Raw genomic sequence first — 22,784 nt, 5'->3', positions numbered from 1 at the left:
GATACCATACATTTTCAATTTATAAATCAATCCCCTATGCCAAACTCTATCAAAAGCTTTAGATAAATCGCAAAAAACCATACAACAATGTTTCCCTTCATCAATGCTTTTTACAATAGTATGATAAGTCTCTAAAAGTTGGTACACAGTTGAATGACCAGGCAGAAAACCTGCCTGATATTTGTAGAACAAATTATTTGTATGAAAAAAAATATATACATGTTTAAAAATAACTCTTTCAAATATTTTACTCACACAACTCAAAAGAGATACAGGTCTATAATTTGAAGTCACTGATGGGTCGTCTTTTTTAAATAAAGGTAGCACGTGTGCTAGTTTCCAACTTTCAGGATAAATTTTGAGACTTAGGGACTTATTAAATAATAAACAAAGTGGCTTAGCTATTGTTTCTTTACAAGATTTTAACATTTTGTGACTAATACAATCAGGGCCTACAGCTTTATTCAGGGGAAGGATAGAGATAATATCAATAATCTCACTTTCTTGTATGTGCAAGTCACTAAATCTTTTTACATCTTTGGATTCAAAAGCTGATAACTCATATTCTTCATCTTTTATATCAGAGATCGATGTAAAAAAATTATTAAGCAATTCAATTTTTTCTCTATCGGAAAATGCATATACAGGATCACCGTTACCATTCATTTGTTGAATAGGGGGTATTTCGCATGTAGTTTTAGCGTGAAAGACATCTTTTAATAATTTCCAGTATAATTTATTATTATTTTTATTTGCGTCATTTAGATGTGAATCAATGTTGTCATAATAATTTGCTATTGCATATTTCTTCATATTATTTACTTTGTTTCTAATTTTCCGGAATTTCTCTTTATCTGATTCTTTTTAGGTCTTTTGGGCTTTTTTTCTTAACCTATTGCGTAGTCGCATATTTCTTCTTAACAAAGAATCCATCCATGGTTTGTCATTGGGTCTTATCGTAACAGTTTTTTCAGGTATACATTTGCGTATAATAACCATAAATTGTTGCGTAAAGTTTGTTGTTGCGGTTTCGATATCAACAAGTTGTGAAATAATACTTTCCCAATCAAAGTCTCTTAACTACGGAAGCCGGTAGGTGCCTGGTAGAAAAATATTTTATCTGGCGGCCGCCAGAAAGTTATCTGGCGTCCGCCAGAAAGTTATCTGGCGGCCGCCAGATAAATATTTGGCGGCCGCTAGATAACTTTTCTGGCGGCCGCCACATAATTTCTGGCGGCCGCCATATCTTTTTATCTGGCGGCCGCCAGAAAATTATTTGGCGGCCGCTAGATAAGTTTCTGGCGGCCGCCATGTTACATGTAGTAAAAAGAGAAAAAAAAACAGTTCTACAATCTTTAACAGGTTGGACAGAATACTCGAAATCGGGTATTATCCGTGAAATCGCGTATAGTCCCCGATATCAGAGTATCGTTGAATCCGCGAAATCGGGAATCCCGTGCAACTTTCTGTAACAGCAAAAAATTTAAACAACGGCGCATAATGTCAGTTTGTGTTACATGTACATCAGTATCTTGGGGATTTATTTTTATTGAATCCAATTTATATGGTTGTCTGACAAGTTTAAAATCACACGACAAACACTGCTGGGGTAGCACAGAAGAACAGAAGACAGAACACAGAAGACACGGTAGCGTCATTATTTTTCAATAAAATTTCTAAAAATAAATAATTACATGTCGTTTGTGTTTATTTCCCAATATATTATTCCGCAAGCTTAATTTCATATTTCATGTATTATTTACAAAATGTAAAACTTTGTAGAAATTTAACGACTAACGCAGCGTTATTTTATTTTTACTTAGAAAAGTATGGCGTCCCTTAAATTAACATTATTCCTCAGTTGGTAAGTATTTCTCATCGATATAGAAAGCCGACGTTATCGTAAGGGGAAAATAAAATAAATGTTAAAAACAAAAACAAAAACAAAAAAAGAACATATGGGAAAGCAGGTCGAAAAATGATATGAAACAAATTTTAATACGTACATGTACTTAAATAGATTTTTAAAAGTATATACAGTGTTTAATTTCTAAAAACAAATAACTACATGTCGTTTGTGTTTATTTCCCAATAAATTTTTCCTCAAGCTTAATTTCCTAATTCGCGCATTATTCACAAAATGTAAAACTTTGAAGAAATTTAACGACTAACGCTGTAATATGTATTGATATACAGGTAAAGTAAAGATTATATAGTAAAATCATCAGTTCTTCCTATGATGTATGTATGCAGCGCAGTCCTGGAATTCTCGGGGGAAAAGAGGAGGCGCTAATTTTTAAGAAAACAAATTAATGTCAATTTAGCATGGAAAATTTCATTCAAAGACACATTCAATGTTTTGCTTGCATTTTGATCGATGCAAGCGACGTTACTTTACCTGTATGTGTTTGTGTGGAAATTGAGAGCAAGAAGTCATGTTAAAATGATTTTTTTTTTGGCTTGCATGGGGGGGGGGGGTTCATGTAAATAAAAAATCCAATTCGGATTCATGTGCTAATTTTACATTCCCAATATAGAGCTGATATTCAGATATGAATTTTATATTAAAGTTTTCACATATCTTATTTTGTAAATAATTATGAACAAACTGAAATGGAACCTCGAATGTCATCGGATATTAAAATTTCATACAAATTGGAACCACTGCCTTTTTTTATTATAATATTGGATAGACGATTAGATTTTCCCTTTTGTAGTATAGTTTATGGCATATCGCTTTATTATACCTTATTATAATATTTTACAAAACGCGTTGTTTGGTTCTAGAGAGTACGTCACGCGACATGGAAATGAAACTTCATAACTCAGTCTTTTCTATTCTTTTCATCATTATATTTGGCTATTTTCAATACTTGTCGTACGTGGTAGAAAATAACAGGTTGCTATTTTAACCTCGTATTGTTTTGGTATATAAGCAATTACTGCATGAATGTATTGGAGATATGAAGAATTCTATTCACTCAAAAGGGCAGTATAGGGAATATGATCTTTATTAGTTGAACAGATCTTCCCCCTTTATCATGCAATGGATATATAACATTCAATGACGTTTAACACCAAACTCTGCAATCAAATTTTATATATTTTTTTAAATTACTTTGAAAGGGGGTGTCCCTTGGACACATACATAACACATTGTCGTTTTTTGCTTCTCTGAGATGGGCCGAGTAGTTGCGATCGGACAAGAAATAATTGAAAAATGAATTTTCCCCTAGTAATCAGTAATAACAACCCCACCGAAATCGCCGAAAAATGGTAAAATATTGTTGACTCAGCAAAATTAAACGATCAATAGTTATTTTCTCTCACAAGCTGTGTTGCTAAGAACATCACTGTCGTTGCTAAAACGTTGGAGGCATGTTGAATCCTAAGGAAATTTTAATATTTTTTTTTTAATTACCTTTATTTGTCATTCTCTTTTTGTAAAGCATATGTACAAGATATATATGGAAGGAATGCTATTCTGCAAATATGTATATATGTAAATGATAAAAAAATCAACTCATGAAAATAGATTCGTGACCCCCCCCCCCCCCCCCCCCGCCCAAAAAAAAGAGTACGTGTTATATTGGATTTTTCCCCATTGAGAGCCTCAGTCTCAAATGAGATGAAGTTCAAGGTCACGTAATCATAGAAGTTGGTGTCTTTTCATAGTTCAGACGCGAGTTATGTTAGGTCCTTCTTTTCGGATTTTATCAATTAAATTTTTCACTGGATTTGTAACCGGTGGATTTTAGCAATATTGCTATTCAGAACACATGTTCTTTTGCGCTTTTTCCCATGTGGGAATATTTTAGCGTTGCACATTTTGTTCAACACGTGTTGATCACGATGTGCAGTACTTGTTTTCAGTGATGTCACTGATGCAGGGACTGTTAGCCCCTTGCGCCATTTGCTTTTACATGCCATGTGGTGTGGAGTTAGCATTTAAACGAATCAGATTTTTACTGTCTGTATTCTTTCTTTTTCGTCATGGCTAATGAGCCGGTGGACTTCGTAGATCAAGTTGACGAGGATGCTGCTCGTAATGATCACACGATGCAATCGAAGTCGAATTCTTCGACACCAGTTGCCATGCAGAGTAATATTTCTGTGAATGGTATGTTCGACATGTTTATGCGTAACTTTGCAGATATGTCAAAGACTATGTCATCAGTTCAAAAAGAACTTATTGCTTTGAAGTCTGATCGGTCCTCAGTGGATACAAGTCCGGACTATTCGAGGAAACGCGGACTGAACAAGAGTAGTTCGCCACCCCCTCGCAAGAAAACAAAACTGTCTAAAGTTTGTAACCGGCCTTCTCACGAACTTAGCGATGATGAATCTGATGAAGAGAATTCAGCTAAGTCGGATGCCGATGACGCACTCAATTCCCTTATTGAGGGAGGCGATAGTATTCATGGTTCATCAGATAATGATGAAGTCTCTGCTCTTAATGAACTGTCAGAATTTTTCGGTGATGAAGATAAGACAAGCGAGCCGTTAAGTTCTGAACTGGCAAAGATAATGGAGAAAATGTTCATGACCAAAACTAACTCGGAGAAAATTAAAGAAATCTCCAGCAAGTATGATAGGCCAAAAAACATTAACAATGTTTCTGCACCAAAAGTCAACAAAGTCATATGGGAAAACATGTCATCCAAAAACAGAGCAAGTGACATTAAATTACAGACTACCCAGAATCTTGTAGGAAAAGCCATGATTCCGACATTGAGACTGTTTGATATGCTCATTAATTGCAACTCGAAAAAAGGGTTGGTTGATGTTAAGAAGGCAAAACAGCTGTGTGGTGACATCTTGAAGTTTCAGAAATGTGTTTTCCATAACTTGTCTTACAAGAGGCGGGAACAAATTATCCAGCCTGAGAAAAACAAACAGTTTGTTAGTTTATGTTCCGCAGAGAGCTCGTCAGAAAATTTATTTGGAGACGACTTGGGCAGTCAAGTGAAGAATGTCCTAGAGGCAAAGAAACTTGCGCAAAAGATATCGAACAAAGATTATGGTGGGAAATACAGGATCCCCAAATTCTCCAATAGCTACGGGAAGAAGCCAAGGCATGGGGCCGGAAAGAGCAATTTTTTGGCCAAACAGTTCAGTTTCAACAAGAAAAAGAAGAAGGGGGAGTCAAATCAGTAGTTACACATGATGTTAGTATGTCTAATATTTGTACAATTGTAGATCAGTTTGTATTGAAGAACACGCCTGAAAATTTTACTGCAGGCAAAATCAAAATTTTTTTTACATAATTGGTGTAGATTGACTCATGATAGTTGGATTCTTGATGTTGTTAAAGGTTACAAGATAGAATTCAAATATGAACCTTTTCAATTTATTGTGCCAAATTCACTAAAATTTTCTGAAATTGAATATGAAGCTGCTCATAGAGAAATAGAAAAATTTTTGAAGAAGAAAATTGTGGAAAGAATTCATGTGAATGAGAATTCATATGAGAATTCTTTTTATTCAAATATTTTTCTGCGTCCCAAGAAAGATGGGTCTTTTAGAATAATTCTGAATTTAAAGAATTTAAATGAGTTTGTTGACAATCATCATTTCAAGATGGAGACTTTAAGGTCCGCATTATCTTTAATTAAACCAAATTGTTGGTTTAGTTCACTGGATATCAAAGATGCTTATTATTCCGTGAAAATTCATGAATGTAGTAGACAATATCTTAGGTTCAAGTGGGAAAGTAAAACATATCAGTTCACCTGTTTACCTATGGGACTAGCTAGTGCTCCACGAATTTTTACTAAAATCATGAAGCCTGTTTTTTCTGAACTTAGGAAATTTGGTCATTTGAATGTTATTTATATAGATGATGTTTTGTTATTGGGCAATACAAAAGATGAGTGTGAAGTTAATTTAAGAGACACTGTTAAGTCCTTGGATAGTCTTGGATTTACCATTCATCCAGACAAATTTCAGTTTTATGCAAGCCAGAATGTTGTCTTTTTGGGATTTTTATTAGATTCGGTTACAATGACTGTTAGACTTACACCAGACAAAGCGTAATCTATTAAAGATTTTTGTGATATGGTTTTGAATCAGAATGAAGTGACAATAAAACAGGTGGCACAGCTTGTAGGCATGTTTGTAGCCTCTGAACCAGGGGTAGAATATGCTAGACTTTATTACAAGACCCTAGAAATTGAAAAAAAGATTTGGCTTTAAAACTTAATCGAGGTAATTTTGAAGCCCATATGACTATTTCTCATCAGAGTGGGACATTACTAAACTGGTGGTCCCTGAATGTGTGTAAATCTTTTAAATCATTAACTAGAAACTCTCCAAAATTTCTTTTCAAAAGTGATAGTTCCAAGTTTGGATGGGGTGGAGTTAATGAAGATTCAGGTGAAGCAATTAGTGGATTATGGGACAAGAATTTTTGTGAGTCACACATTAACTATTTAGAGCTTTTGGCTGGTTTTTATACTCTAAAAGGGTTGGGAGAGAATATTAGAGACTCCCATGTTAGGCTTTGTATGGACAATTCAGTAGCTGTTTCATATGTAAACAAGCAAGGGGGCAAGATCTCAACATTGAATGAACTAGCTCGTGAATTATGGATTTGGTGTATAAATAGAAACATCTGGCTTAGTGCAGAACATGTCCAGGGTGCAACAAACATTATAGCTGATTCGTTATCTCGCAAAAATGTAGACATGGAATGGAAGTTAGATGAAGTGGTTTTTATTAAACTGACAAATCTGTGTGGAAAATGTGATATAGATTTATTTGCATCTAAGGACAATCATCAGTTAGAGAAATATTATTCATATACATCAGACCCAAATGCTGTGGGAGTTGATGCTTTTGCACACTCTTGGAGAAATATTGACTGTTATCTATTTCCTCCTTTTAGTGTCATAAGCAGTGTCTTGAAGAAAATCAAGGAGGAAGAAGTGAAGTTTGCTCTGTTGATAGCTCCAGTGTGGAAGACACAGACATGGTTTCCGCAGTTGATGCATCAAGTTGCAGGTCCGTGTTATCTTCTTCCGAAAACAGAAATCCTCTTGAAATTGCCAAAGGATCCAAAACGACGACATCCTTTGACAAAGATGAAGATGGGTGCGTTCAGTTTGTCCGGCAATGCTTGTATAGTAGAAATTTACCAGAAGACACTGTCAATATTATCTGTGGATCTTGGCGGGAATCCACAAAGAGACAGTATAGGGGTTATCAACAAAAATGGTTGCAGTTTTGTTGTGAAAAACAGAGTGATCCATTTAAAGCAGATGTTAATTTAGTTTTAGAATTTCTTACAGATTTGTATAAGAAAAATCTTGGTTATAGTGCTTTAAATACGGCAAGAAGCTCGTTAAGTTCATTTTTGTCTCTTTTGGGGCATTCTAGTATGAAATTAGGTGATCATATTTTAGTTAAACGTTTTATGAAGGATGTATTTTTGTCAAGACCAACTTTACCCAAATATCATTTTACATGGGATGTAAATAAAGTTTTAGGATATCTTAAGACACTGTCTCCTGTACAGGATTTGTCTTTGTTTCAGTTGTCAAAGAAATTGGCAATGTTATTAGCTTTATTATCTGAACAGCGAAAACAAGGTTTACATCTTTTAGATGTTAGAAATATTTCTGTAAGAGATAATATGTTAATCATTAGATATGGTGATTTGCTGAAGCAATCAAGACCAGGGCATCATTTAGATGAAATTTCTATTGCTGCTTATCCAAATGATACAGATTTATGTATAGTGCATGTATATAGGGAATATATTCATAGAACTGAAAAATTGAGAGGTTCAGAATGTAAACTGTTTATAAGTACCCAAAAGCCTCACAATTCGATTTCTGTGGATACTGTTGGTCGCTGGATCAAGTCGGTTATGACAAATGCTGGAATAGACATGAACTGTTTTTCACCGCATAGTACACGATCAGCAGCAACTAGTGCTGCATCAAAAGCGAAGGTGTCTGTTGCTACAATTCTTAGAACAGCAGGTTGGATAAGTGACAGTACCTTTAGAAAATTTTATAATAAACCAGTTAAACTGTCTAGTGAATTCAGCAATGCTTTGTTGGACAATTTTCATAAGGATAACCTGTAGCATATTATATACTAGTATGTAAATATGTTCATCGTTCTGACTTGGTGAAAATAAAAGGTAATTCATAAATTTGGTTGAGACTTATTTAGAATGTTAATAATGGTTTTTGTAATGTTTTTTATTATTGGGTCATCAACTCTGAAGTCTCATTTGAGACTGAGGCTCTCAATGGGGAAGAATTATTAAGTTAAACGAGACTTACCTGGAAGGTGAAGTTTGACTGTAATTTTTCCACCATTGAGAGACGTAGGGATCAAATGCCCAGCCCTAAAAATTTTTTCTCTTCCAAGTCCCACCCTATTGTTGTGTTAACTTGATGCCCCAATATTTATTACTACTCCTCTGAATTATGATTACGTGACCTTGAACTTCATCTCATTTGATCCCTACGTTTCTCAATGGTGGAAAAATTACAGTCAAACTTCACCTTCCAGGTAAGTCTCGTTTAACTTAATAATTTTAATTTGAAACATCTTTACCATAAAATAGTTTATACATTTTATATTGATTTTATGCACAAGATGAATGTGAAAGCAATTAATGACGCATAATTGGATACGTTAGACAGTCATCTGTTCTCACTTGACATTATTTAGTGTGTGAAATGTGTTTCCGTATAATTTGAGTTATTTACAAAATGTTCATGTTTGTCGTATTGATGTGGAAATATTATAAATTCCCGACTTTGGATATTTTACAGTTTTGTTGTGTTGGGTATGACTTTGAAGAAGTTGCAAATACTTTTAACATTATGAAAAATATAAAGCAGAACGAACGCCTGTTTGGGTGCAGATCATGAAATGCACGAAGTTCCAAGGGTATTTGTTGTCATATGCGCATTAAATAAGACTTCTAGATCGTTACTTGGCTAGTGATACCTTAAGATAACATTCATCTCTAGGTGAAAATTGACTCGGTAAAATGCTCCATCCCATTATTTAAGTTTTATAAAGTAATTACACCGCCTATACCCGATTTCGCGGATACAACGATACCCCGATTTCAGGGACTATACGCGATTTCACGGATAATACCCGATTTCGAGTATTCTCTCCAACCTGTTTAAACTTGCCACATCGTTTAATATACATGGATTCTCTATAATGATTAATATCCCCCCTCCATTCCCATCATCTCCCCAGTCCAAAACTTCTTTAATTAAGGATGCAAATAAGAAAATAATATAGTCATTGATTAGGAAGGAAGTTTTAGACAGTTCTAATTTGGCATATACTCTTACCCTTGCGTCTTTCAAGAACTGTCAAATAATTTTCTTTTCATTCAAGTGTCCAGCGAGGTCTAGAAGATAATTGCTTGTGCAAGCCAAACAATGGGCCCTAATTAGAGTAAATTAACGGTTAAGCATTAGAAACTGAAAAACGGTACATAATTTGAAGGATTATTTGGTTTATAAATGTATATAGTTATCTTACCGACGACGACGATCTTACTGTGGCTGATTTTTTAACTGTGGCGCAAAGGAATTTAACTGTGGCGGGGCCGCCACGTTAAACGGCCCATGGAGAACCCTGATTCTTCAACTTCAGAGGATGTAGTTTTAGATTTATTAAGCTAATTAAGGTAAATTTAGTTACTAGGTACCTAGCTAGTATTTAGTTAATTAGAGAAGTTTTATTCAAAATCAAACAACAAACAAATCATCATGTCAGTAGAAATTTCACAGGAGGAACTCAATCAAATAGCATCAGTGTTTAAAGAATTAAATGTAAAACCAAAGGCAGATTCAGCACAGGATTTCAAACAATGGATGACTCAATATGTTACACAAATGAACGAGGAGGAATTTGTCAATGTAAAGACAGAACCACACACGGATACTGGAAATTCATCAGCATCAGGAAGCACCATCAGTTCCCACATCCCAAAGATCTCTTGCTTTTCTGGAGATGGCGGCAAGAATGACACTACATATGATCTTTGGCGATATGAAGTTGATTGTTTGATCAAGGAAAAGTACAAAGAGGAAACAATTGCTCAGTCAATTAGGAGATCATTGCGAGGAGATGCAGGAAAGGTTGCCATGAGACTTGGTCCTGGAGCCACTGTCACCCAGATACTGGACAAGAGGGAGAGTGTACTCGGCACTATAGAACGAGGAGAAACCATCATGGAACAATTTTACAGTGCTCGACAAGAAAAAGGAGAGGATAGCATGAGTTGGAGTTGTCTGTTGGAGGAGATTTACAGGAAAATTGTTATCAAAGGAGTTGCAACCAAGGACGATGCAAATGAGAAATTAAGATCAAAATTCTGGAATGGATTACATCAATGGATTAAGGATATTACTGGATACAAATTTGATGCACTGACCAATTTTGATGAACTTAGGAAGGAAATCAGACTTGTAGAAAAGGAACATGAAACGAAGAAGGCACAATCAAATATGGCTGTAGCATCAAGTGAAGCTGAGAAAGGAGATGAGATTAAGGAACTTAAAGGAATGATTCAACAGCTTACTACCAAAGTCAATGCTATGGAAGAAGGAAATAAGAGATCAGGACAACAGCGCACAAACAGGAATTACAAAGATTTTGGTGAACCATATGACAGAGTTCAGCCACAGTCCAGAAGAGAAAACCATGGATCTGGAAATTCGTACAGTGGACGTCCTCAATACAGGAATTACAATGGTCCAAGGTATAATCAGGGATACGGCTATGATTATGAGTATGGATATAGTGAGAATCAGGATTCTGCTTTACAAGAAACAGAGGATGGAGAACCTATATGTTATAGGTGCAGACAACCTGGACATATAGCACGTAGATGTCATGTGCGTCTGGACCACAGCAGAAGACATTTAAACACCAGGAGACCTTCGTTGCGGGGCAGACGATAGGTCAGTACAGGAGAAGCCCTAATAGGAGTAGAACCAGTGAATTAGTAGGGAGTACTTCAGAAGTTGAAGCAAGTTTAGAAGGAAACTTAGTCAGAGCATTGATAGACACTGGATCTACTGTGTCAACAGTTAGCTATGATTTTTATATGAAACATCTTAGTCACTTAGAACTTCACCCAATAAAAGAACTTTTAAAAGTGGAATGTGCTAATGGTCAACAATTACCATATCATGGATACATCATTGCTTCCATCATCAGTAATGGATTACCACAATCATCAGAGGAACCACAGTTTCCATTACTCGTTGTATCAACAAGCAATTACAACAGTACAGTACCACTACTTATAGGAACAAATATACTACAACATATGCTAGGTGATGTCAAAGACAAATATGGAGACAGACATCTACAGGATGCTGCATTATTCACACCATGGTATCTAGCTTTTCGAGGAATGACAATACGAGAAAAGAACTTGCTCGCAACAACAACAGACTTGGAATTGTAAAATCAGCTGAAAATCACTGTATTATTATACCACCTAATTCAACAGTTTCTATATCTGGATAAGTCGACAGAGCTATACCATATCAGTCTACAACAGCTGTTCTACAAGCCACATCTCACTCTGTAATTCCATCAGACCTGGATATTGTACCATCACTTACAGACTATACCTATCCAGTCAGTCATGTGATAAGAGTGGACGTTGATAACATCACTACAAGGACAGTACAAGTTCCACCTAAATCTATACTTTGCGAGCTACAACCTGTGAAAGTTGAACCAAATCAGACAGACATTCTTGTTCTAACCTCCAGCAAACCAAAGATGTCCTGAATTTAGTAAAGATTGAAGAAGATGGACTTACACCTTCAGAAATACAAGGAGCAGAACATTTATTAAGAAAGTATGAAGATGTCTTCTCCAAATCAGACACAGACATAGGACACACTAACATCGTAAAACACAGAATTGAGCTACATGACGATACTCCATTTAAACAAAGACCAAGGCATATACCACCTGCCATGTTTGAGGAAGTCAAAGATCATTTAAGGAAGCTTTTAGAGGGAGGAATTATAAGGAAGTCTAAGTCACCCTGGTCGAGTAATGTTGTCCTTTGTCGGAAGAAAAACAACGAACTGCGCATGTGTGTAGATTACCGACAGCTTAACCTTAGGACAAAGAAAGATTCATATGCATTACCACGAATCGAAGAAATTTTGGATGCGTTAGCAGGAAATAGATTCTTTACCATACTGGATATGAAAAGTGGGTACCATCAAGTTGAGTTACACGAAAATCACAAGGAAAGAACTGTGTTTACTGTTGGACCTTTCGGATTTTACGAATATCATCGGATGCCATTCGGTCTAGTCAACGCACCTGCTACATACCAAAGGCTTATGGAGGAATGTTTTGAAGGGCTCCACCTTGATATATGCTTCATTTATTTGGATGACTTGATAGTATTCTCCAAGACATATGAAGAGCATTTAGAGCGGTTAGAAAAGATATTTCAGCAACTAAGGGAAGTAAATCTGAAACTGTCACCAAAGAAATGCGAATTTTTCAAAAGGAAAGTAAAATATGTAGGAAACATTGTTAGTGAGGAGGGGATAGAACCAGACCCGGAAAAGATCACCAAGATACAGAACTGGCCGCAACCAAGAAATTCAGATGAAGTTCGCCAATTCCTGGGTTTCGTTGGTTGTTACCGGAGATTCATTGAGGGATTTTCAACAATAGCACGCCCATTGAATGACCTTCTACCAAATACCAAGAAGAAATCTAGAAAAGGTATAAGAACACCAAAAGAATCAGACAAGTGGAGATGGGGAAGTGAACAAGAACAAGCCTTCAAGACACTAAAGGAGAAACTTACAACCTATCCAATTCTAGGATTTCCAAATTACTCTTTACCCTTTGAGCTACATACAGATGCCTCATCATCAAGCATTGGCGCTGTATTATATCAGCCGCAAGACAGATTCAAACGGGTAATAGCCTATGCCAGCAGGAGTTTGTCCAAATCAGAAAAGAACTATCCTGTCCACAAATTGGAATTTCTGGCTTTAAAGTGGGCTGTATGCGAGAAATTTAGAGATTACTTATATGGAGGAACATTCAAGGTTTATACAGACAACAACCCACTCACCTATGTCTTAACATCTGCAAAACTTGATGCGACAAGCCAGAGAGGGATTGCTGATCTCGCCAACTTCAACTTTGAAATATTATATCGACCCGGATCACACAACGCAGATGCAGATGGATTAAGCAGGATACCAAACCAAGAAATCATAACATCCGATTCCATTAAGACCATATGCAACTCAACTGTATCCAATGATCCCTATGTACAATGCTTGTCCATATCTCCATCTTCAGTTGACAACCTACCAGACTTGAGTGATCAGACAGAGGTTGATATTCGTCGTCATCAGTACAACGACCCAGTCGGTTCAAGCCAGCAAAACGCCATTTACCATACAACAACATCCAGTACCATGCTTTACTTCAGAAGAATTTTGACAAACTTAGATTAAGAGATGGGTCCTCATTAGAGAAACAACAGTGAATGAGAACAAGAAATCACAGATACTTTTACCTAGATCATGTATTGGAACAGTATTGTACCATCTTCATACTGTCATGGGACATCCTGGCCGCGAGAAAACCATCAGTTTAACTAGAGATAGATTTTATTGGCAAGGAATGACAGCAGACACGGAACATTTCATTTCAAACTGCAGGAGATGCCTTCTAAGAAAAACGACACCAACCAGAGCCCCACTCATTAATATCAGAACATTGCAACCTCTAGAACTGGTGTGTGTAGACTATCTTAAATTAGAAAAATCAAAATGAGGATATGAGAACATCCTGGTCATCACCGATCACTTTACTAGATTTGCGCAGGCTGTAGCTACAAGGAACCAGACTGCCAAAACCACAGCTGAGGCATTATTCCATCATTTCATCGTCCATTACGGGATACCTTTGCGGCTACATAGTGATCAAGGTGCCAATTTTGAATCCAAAATCATACAGGAGCTCTGCAACATTCTTGGAGAAAGCAAGTCGAGAGCAACACCATACCACCCAATGGGCAACGGCTTAACAGAACGTTTCAACAGGACTCTTCTTAAGATGTTAGGAACACTTGAAAATTACCAAAAATAGGATTGGAAGTCTCATATTTCAACTTTAGTTCATGCCTATAATTCGATGAAACAGGAAACAACAGGCCAATCACCTTTCTTTCTTATGTTTGGACGAGAACCCAGACTTCCAATAGATCTCATTTTCAAAACAGATGGACCAAATCAGCACGAAAACCTGAATTCCTACATAAAATCTTTGAAATCTAAATTGGAACATACTTACCATTTGGCACAGAAATCTATCCAAAATGCCTAGGGAAGACAGTAGAAGAATTATGACATCAAGGCAAGAGATGCTGTCATTCAGCCAGGAGACAGAGTATTGGTCAAAATTGTTGCATTCGAAGGCACTCATAAATTATCTGATAAATGGGAGGAAGAGCCATATATAGTGCAGAGTCTACCAAACAAGGACGTTCCAGTGTATATTGTAAGGAAAGAAAGCAACAACACCTGTATAAGAACTTTACATCGGAACCTTTTACTACCAATTGGACACTTAGATTTTGAATTATCAACAGAAAAGCCGAAGCCAGCACCTAGGAAATTAACAAAGCCTCGAGTCACGAGAAGATCCAAACAGAAGAGTACCTCACAACATGAGGATAGTGACTCAGAGAGCAGTAATGAGGAAATGTTAATACATGAAGCAGCACCTATTGCTCACAGCAAGATTAGTACACCTGCTTCTGGGATAGAAAGTAACCCGCAGGAGAATACATTGGCCAATGAAGAAGAGAGCGCTGAAGATGAGGGTAGTTCCGGAATACCTTTACCTGCTGAACATGTTGATGACACAGGTACTTCAGTAGCTACCATTACAGAAGACACTGATATGAAGGAAACAGAACAGTCTACAGATACACAACAAGCAGAAGCTGATAATGACGATTTGGATAATACCAATTCTGATGAAGACTCAGCTGATGAACAACAGATACCAAAGACTGTACCAAGAAGATCTAAAAGAGTAAAGAAAACAACGTCATGGATCACTAGTGGAGACTATATAGTAAACCAACAGCTAGCAAAACAACAACCAGACTGGAAGACAAGGGCTGATTATTTGCAGACTTTAGCTTCCAGCAATGTATTTCATTCCAACAACAGTAAAGAACTAGTAGAAAAGGCTCCGATAGATATTATTACAGGTAAGAATAAGTTAAGATAAGTACATTAAACCAGTCAGTCAGTCAGTTCGGTAAGTGTAAATAAATTTTCAGTGATATTCTATGTTTTACATGGTTTTATTTTATTTTACAGTCATTATTTCTTTATGAAATAGTAAATGACGAGGACGTCATTTCACAAAGAGGGGAAGTATGTGATAGAGTGATTTATTTCCTATATTAATTATTATATTTCAGGATTAAATTAATTCAGTTAAATTGTCATATTTATTTCTTTACAGCATTTCATTTACTGAATAAATCCACATGGAATTATTTACATCAATCTGTGTTTATTGAGTTATTTATAGATGTATGACATCACAGTGGTCATTTAAACCCCTGTCCCTTTTCTATATATATCTTGTGTAGTGTCCAGGCCAACTTGGATTTCATTGGTTGGTTAGTTTCCTCTCTTTTGGTTTTTACTTAGTTAATTACTTTTGTTTGAGATCTTGGTCTGACCAGACATACTGGCTTTTTGATATTAGATGACTTATTTATGACAATGACCAAGACAGGACAGAATGTAAGTTTACTTTTACTAATTTCATCTTCTCTATACAATTGTTTATCTGCTAAAATTACCAAATAATAATATTCTAATATAAAGTATGAAAGTTCAGTTTGTGTGATTATTTTATGACTTTGTAAATATTTAGAGTAATAAGTATATTTTATATCTGTGAGAATAAGTGTGTAATATAGTAAAGTTATATGTATATTATTCATACACAGATCACTGAATAGAGTACAGCTGTGTTCAGCTTTGTATATATTGGAGTTATGGCTCTATATCACCTATAGGTATGATGTATATATTTTGAATATTGTCTATATAATTATATTATTCTGGAAGAGTTCAGTATCATTTGATCTCATTGTTTTATCTATATATTCCAGAGTATTTATACTTTGTACATATTATTGATTAAGAAAGATAACTCTTAATGTTTTATCTATGAGCACAATTAAAGGGAAATAACTCTTCATTTGACCGTGCTATCTGGCAAGTGAATTGTTACAAAATATTTATGATTGTTTATATATATATTTCAGAGCTGTGATAATACTGATAATATATTTATCCACAACAACAACATGGTGTTTGTAGTCATTATTCTATAAACGAAACCCATTTCAAAAGTATCAGTGTTAAGCCATTGGTGTACATAGTAGTTTTATGAGTCATGTGACTCCGTTTATGTAAACTATATCATACTTGTCTTTACATGGAATAAACGACCGTCACTTAAATCGTTGTGTTTATTTTTATGACCTCTGTAAAGTGACCAGTATCAGAAGTTTCTCTAGATTGTCAATGTTCATGAGCCTAGACATGGGAAATTTTGTCAAGGTTAAAAGTCAAAGTTAATGAAAACCTATAGAAACTGCTGATATAGGCCACTTTATTCATATACATTGGACTTTGACCCTGACTATTCATATACCTTGAATTATGATTCTGATTAAAGGGACTGTAGTCAATATGTCGCAAAAAACTTTCTAGGAATCTTTGATGGAAATTGTCCGACGGACATAGATATGGATTTTATCAGCAATGAATACAAATTCGGTAGTGTGCAGATAAACCTAGATAAAAAATTACCCTCAATTATAAAGTTTTTCGTTAATAGTATTTAATTTCCCTGATATGATACACTATTTTCGTGCAAAGCATTCCAACGTTACGAATATGTGTATCACCTTACCAAAAGGTAAAATTTAAAGCCAAATTAATATGATTGACTAACTTTATTTTCAAGGGTATTTAAAGTTTGTTATTTAACGTCTCTCTTTTCACTCATATGGAGACGCTACTACTTGTCCGTGGAGGGCTGCAAATTTGACCTATACTCGGCACTCAGGGCCATTGAACAGTGAGGGATCTTTTTCGTGCCAGCACCTACGTCGACACGGGACCTCAGTTTATACGGTCTCATCCGAAGGACCGGTGTCCATGTCCCGCAGTTGATTTGAACCTACGACGTAAGGATTTACTCCTAACACCGCAACTCTAGAGCAAACGCTCTAACCACTGTGCCATGGGGGCGACGGGTATTTAAAGATACAAATTTATGTACTATACAGGAAAATGATCACGTTTTCGATTTGCGTCTTATGGCACCAGAAGGTATGACGTCGTAATAAGCAAATGTGACTTCAATAAATGACGATCACCATTTTATTTTCTATCGAATGTTTTTAAATAATCTTAAGAGAAATTTCATCAAAATGATCAGAATGACAAAGATAGTACTCAGGAAACGCCTTTCAATGAACCATCACGACTTACTGTCACCAGCATGAAAGACGTCATGCCTGCACTCAACATTTCTTGGGATTTTCTAAGTTTTTTTTTTAGCTTGCTGCTATTCATAAGGGTAAAATTTGTAATTCCAAGTTTCTATTTATTTGAAAGGTAATATTATTCAGCTGTTTCCAGGTCCTCTTTTTCCGTAAGGAACAATTTTCTCAATACGCGGTTATGTTAAGGCTACACCCAGAGATATCCTACTTGCCTCTACAATATGACGTCATAGTAAGCTGTATGACGTGAAGTTTAGAAATAATGATTTCTTAATATTTATATTTAAAGTTTAATTTCAGGTCCAAGAAATGAATGGAATCATTCAAAAACATAATATAAACCAAATCTTGTCGTTTTTGGTTGGTATAAATACCTAAGTATTTATCACGGGGGTTCAATACCAAACCCATGACGTCATAACTATTGATCAAATATTTGCCGAGTGAAAATTAAACGTGACGAGAATTCATGTAAACAAATATATAAAATGGGAGTTTTAAAGCATATATCATGAATGTTATCTGTGATTCATAAGGAATTAAGGATTAAGAATCAGGTACGCTGATATATTCCTATCATTTTGTCTTATAATGAACACAGGCAGTGCTTTGAAATCCCGATCAGCCTTTCCTCTGTCGTTCTATAACAACAAAGTTGCAAAAGTTCAACACTACGCCGCATACTTTGAGACAAAATTTTTGTTTGTATCGAAAGCTTGTATTCTATAGTATTTGGAAAGTGCTGCTAGAATCTTGTGATTAACATGAATTGATGACAATTCCTTGATCGTTTGTACAAAATGTAATATTTTTGGTAAGGTTTCATGTGAAACTTTGGAATAATGTTTTCTGTGTCGGGAGAGTAGGATTCTAGCAGCACTTTTCATGACCCAGTGATGTTTTTACATAATTATTTTCACAAAAAGAAATGAATTATTCCCGGGGTAGTGTTGAACTTTTCACTTTTTCATTAAGGCAATTTTTCTATTTATAGACGTCACGTGATGACGTCGTAGCGGAGTGCTTCTTTTAGCCTAAGACTCAATGACGTCTATACAATAGATAATAATAGTAAATGTTTAATCCATGGCTTTTATGATTTATTAATCTTCCATTTTACGAAAAAAGTCTAAATTCGCCGAAATATGATCTGGGTACTGCCTTAACATACCTGCGTATATATATATATATATATATATATATATATATATATATATATGACATATGGCTTTAGTAGACCAAGGAGGATATATTTTCTCGCTTAGGGAGACCACTGGATTAAGGCGACCTTTTTCGGTCTCCCTATTATTTTGACCTCATCAGTATTGCAAATGTCTTTTTATAGATAAATAAACAGTATGCCATTAAATATTATTAATCTTTAACTCTGTTATTTAACATTCAAAAGTTGTCTAATTTCTATCATCTTCCCTAAAAAAGAAAAGAATTTATAACCTACGTATAATTTCAAAGGATAATTTTTCTGCATTTTGGAGACCATGAAAAACACGCAATTAAACAAAAAATCTAGCATATATATTTTTTCCGCTTTTGATTTGTTCAAATGAGTGTTTCTTTAACTTAGTTTTCCATGTTTTATGTTAAAAACCTAAAAAGGAAAAATATTGTAAATTTATGAACCATGTTTTGAATTCTTAGCAAGTGCTTTCCGTCATTTGTTCCGAATGCCATCGGAATGCCCCTTCAGTTTTCAGAAAATGACCTCTGAACACCATGGATGTTGAGAAATTTGGGTAAGTAACTGAAATGATACAGTAATAAGTTGTAACTAAGAATACACAAGACAAACATTCGTTTGTTTTTTTTTTCCTAGTAATTTAGCTTTCAAGAGAAAAAGTATGATTTTAAATAATCGTTAGACTATAGTTCGGTATATAAAATCCTGAAGGAAATTCGAAATAAAGTTAAATGATAGGCCCCTATATTTTTTAATTCTTTTATGCAAGTCCACAAACAAATTAAATATTTAAAGATTAGGCCAAACGTTGAAAAAATAGTCTCGCAAGTTGACGCAGCTATTTCGAGCTTAAAAATTTAAATTAAACTTTCTGTAAACATCATGCAGGACATGATCATCATGATATAGTATAAATGAAACAGACCCTGTAAGAAAAAAATAGCTGTAATTTAATAATTGTTTATTAATGTAATATGGTCCTCTGCTAATAGAATATAATATATGCTGTAAAAAAAATCTGAATCAGGGTGAAGCAGATTTGATACAATACATGGCTGAAGGAACCGGGGGGGGGGGGGGGGGCAGGCCCCCTGTAATTTTGCTGAAATTTAGATATACTATAGAAAACATTGCTCCTTTAATCTTGGGCCCCCTCAGTAATAACCTCTGATGATCTATTTTTCTTTTGCTTTTGGGCCCCCTCAATAATAACCTCTGATAATGTATTTTTCTTTTGCTTATTAAAAAATTTTTGGTTTGTAGCCTCCCCCAACCTGAAACTGAAAAATGTTGTTTGGTTGTGCTCACCCCCCCCCCCCTCCAACTAAATTACGTACGGGCCTATTCTCCATCCCTGAGGTTTTCTTTCACCAAAGAAAGATTAATTGGTAACAGTTCAGATATATATAGCAATATTTACGGAAGGGAATATTCTCGTTTAATTGTGAAGATGTGACAGTAACTCAGTCAAAGCCACAGTGAGTGTAACATTTATTTAATATTATTTTTAATGTTTACAAATAGTGAAATACTGATACTGTGAAATTTTAATGGATATATAGAAAATATAAAAGTACAACCATTTATTGTAAATCACATACATGAAAAGCTTCTTTTTTTCAAGCAATTGGAAATTCTTCATTTTTTCATGAAATTATTTTATTTCGTATGTATGATAATTTATTTCGTATTTTAATTCAGTCAACAAATCATTGTCGCAGCCTAGTTCCCTTCATTATTTTCAGCAGTTCAGTGACAGAGATAAAATGATCATTTGAGGTTTATACCCCCCCCCCCCTCCCCACCAAATGAAACTGAAAAATGTTTGGTTTTGGTCCCCTTCAACTGAAATTGATTCCTACTTACCATGTTTACAGGCTTAACTGTGAAGATGTGACAGGGAGTGTAATAACAATAATTGTTCAGACGGATACATTGTACATTTTAAGCTGATATACGTATCAAATTTTAATGGATAGATAGAAATTAATAAACAATTACAACCATTTATTATAAACTACATAAAGATAATTTTTCAAGCAATTTGAAATTCTTCATTTTTTATGATAATATTTTATTTCGTATATATGTTTATAGGTTTATTCGTATCAACAAATCTGTGTACGAGTTAATAACGCAGCCTGGTTCCCTGCATTTTCAGTGACAGAGAACCAGAATAAGATTGTAGGGAAACAAGGCTTGTTACAAGGTTTGAGGTTTGTTTATTTTATATTTTAATTTACACTTTTTAAAAATTATTATTATTATGCAAAAATCTGTGTGCAGATGAATATTTACATTTTAATGTTATAAGTCGTTTTGTGGTTCATATTTGCGGTGACTGTCCCACGTGTGTTTACCTGTTTACATTCACCTACTGACCTAGAGTCTTCAAAATATACCTTCTGTAATCATGACTGTTGTAATCTTGTTTTTATGTTAGTTTACCGTATGTAACTTGACTGTTGACTTGTATAGATTTATAGCGATCACTGCAAGCTTTTAATATTTAGGTGAAGAGAAATTTCAGACTATCAATCACAGGCACTTGTTTCATATACGGTGCACCCCTACTTATTTTTACCACAAGGTATCTAACTCAATTTCAGGCACCCCCGCTTCAAGCTCATATTTTGTTCATGTATCTATCATTATCAATCATTAATCTACTTTAAAATGACATCGTTCGCTTCAAGAGACTTTTTTCTTGTCAAATAAATCGTTTCAGACGTATCTGGTCGAGTCTCTTTATTGTAAAGCACTCATTTATTCCACGAAAATTACCTCGATACATTTTAAGACTTTAGATGGGATACAACTTCCAGTTGGGGGTAGAATAAAACCAGAGACTTTCGAGTATTCCATTCCGAGGTCTCTGGTTTTATCCTTCATTTATAACCCCAACCGCAAATTTGTATCGAAAATTACCTTGATACATTTTAAGACTTTAGATGGGATACAAATTTCATTTTTTTCACATGTCACGAGGTTTCAACTTAAAAAATAAAAATTCTCACCGTTAAGATATGTTGGAAATTTTAGCTTGATGTGTTGATAATTTGCCAAATTATTATGTAATAAAGGGGACTTTATATGATCACCCAGCGCTGTCGCTTTAGTTCAGTCTTCACAACAATTCTTTTTCAGCACATGCCCTTCGGGCATGTAGACCTATCATTTTTACCCAGCCCATTCAAATTTGTACATGTCCTACTCAAAATTCTTACATTTACCAGTATTGTGCAACAAAAAAAAGCCATTAGGTATAAAGGTTTTATATTAATTTTTTCAGCGTCGTAAACCAACCATGGCCTGTGATTGCCATTTTCTAAAGTGTTTTTGTTCATAAATAACTTTTGAGTTGCATGCTGGTCATTTGTTGGCCGGTTTAGCTGAACTGAATTTCAGAAATGGGATCATGACTGTAGTGCCACAGTATGTGGCATTGATGAACATCTCGTAATTTAGCAAGCAACTTCGAGAAAACAAATAGGTTAAACTAAACACTTCAATGATTAGATTGACAATCATTTGACAGGTCGTATCGAGAATGTAGACAGGCAATCCATCGACATTACATATAGCAACGTTTAAGCGAATAATGGGGGTAGGACAGAATAAATGGCAAGTAAAGATTGTACGATGAAAGAAGATTCACATATGCCCTCTTCGGACATGTAATTTGGCAATTTTTACATGCCCGGCTGCAAATTTAACAGGTCCCTGGCATTGGACTCCCGGGTTATTTGGAAGACTGTTAGTTTAGTTTCATGAGGTCCGACAACATTGATTCTCAATGTCTGCTCCCTCTACCCCATACACTTATCTTGATAAAATTATATAAATTATATTATTAATTATATAAATTGATATAAATTATATAAACCGGTCTTGTTTATATAATTTTACAATGTCATAAACAGCTGCTTAAGTGCATATAATATTGTAAATGGATTTATATATAGGATTAGGGAAAGATCC

At 35.1% G+C, this 22,784-nt stretch overlaps 1 protein-coding gene across 1 annotated transcript; it reads left to right on the top strand.

The window, feature by feature from the left end:
* The first annotated feature begins 4,142 nt into the window (after nt 1-4,142).
* Nucleotides 4,143-6,997, top strand: LOC133199167 (uncharacterized). The gene is made up of 2 exons (XM_061335025.1): nt 4,143-5,168; nt 6,887-6,997. Exon 1 carries the CDS (start codon nt 4,156-4,158, stop codon nt 5,155-5,157), a length of 1,002 nt encoding a protein of 333 aa, XP_061191009.1. The 5' UTR covers nt 4,143-4,155; the 3' UTR covers nt 5,158-5,168; nt 6,887-6,997.
* Nucleotides 6,998-22,784: the final 15,787 nt, after the last annotated feature.

The sequence above is a fragment of the Saccostrea echinata genome, unplaced genomic scaffold (genome assembly GCF_033153115.1).
Source record: "Saccostrea echinata isolate AGI-Se365-2 ecotype Australia unplaced genomic scaffold, CSIRO_AGI_Sech_v1 ptg000033l, whole genome shotgun sequence".
Lineage (NCBI taxonomy): Eukaryota > Metazoa > Mollusca > Bivalvia > Ostreida > Ostreidae > Saccostrea > Saccostrea echinata.
Note: the sequence above shows the minus strand (reverse complement) of the source record. Positions and strands in the feature narration are given on the sequence as shown.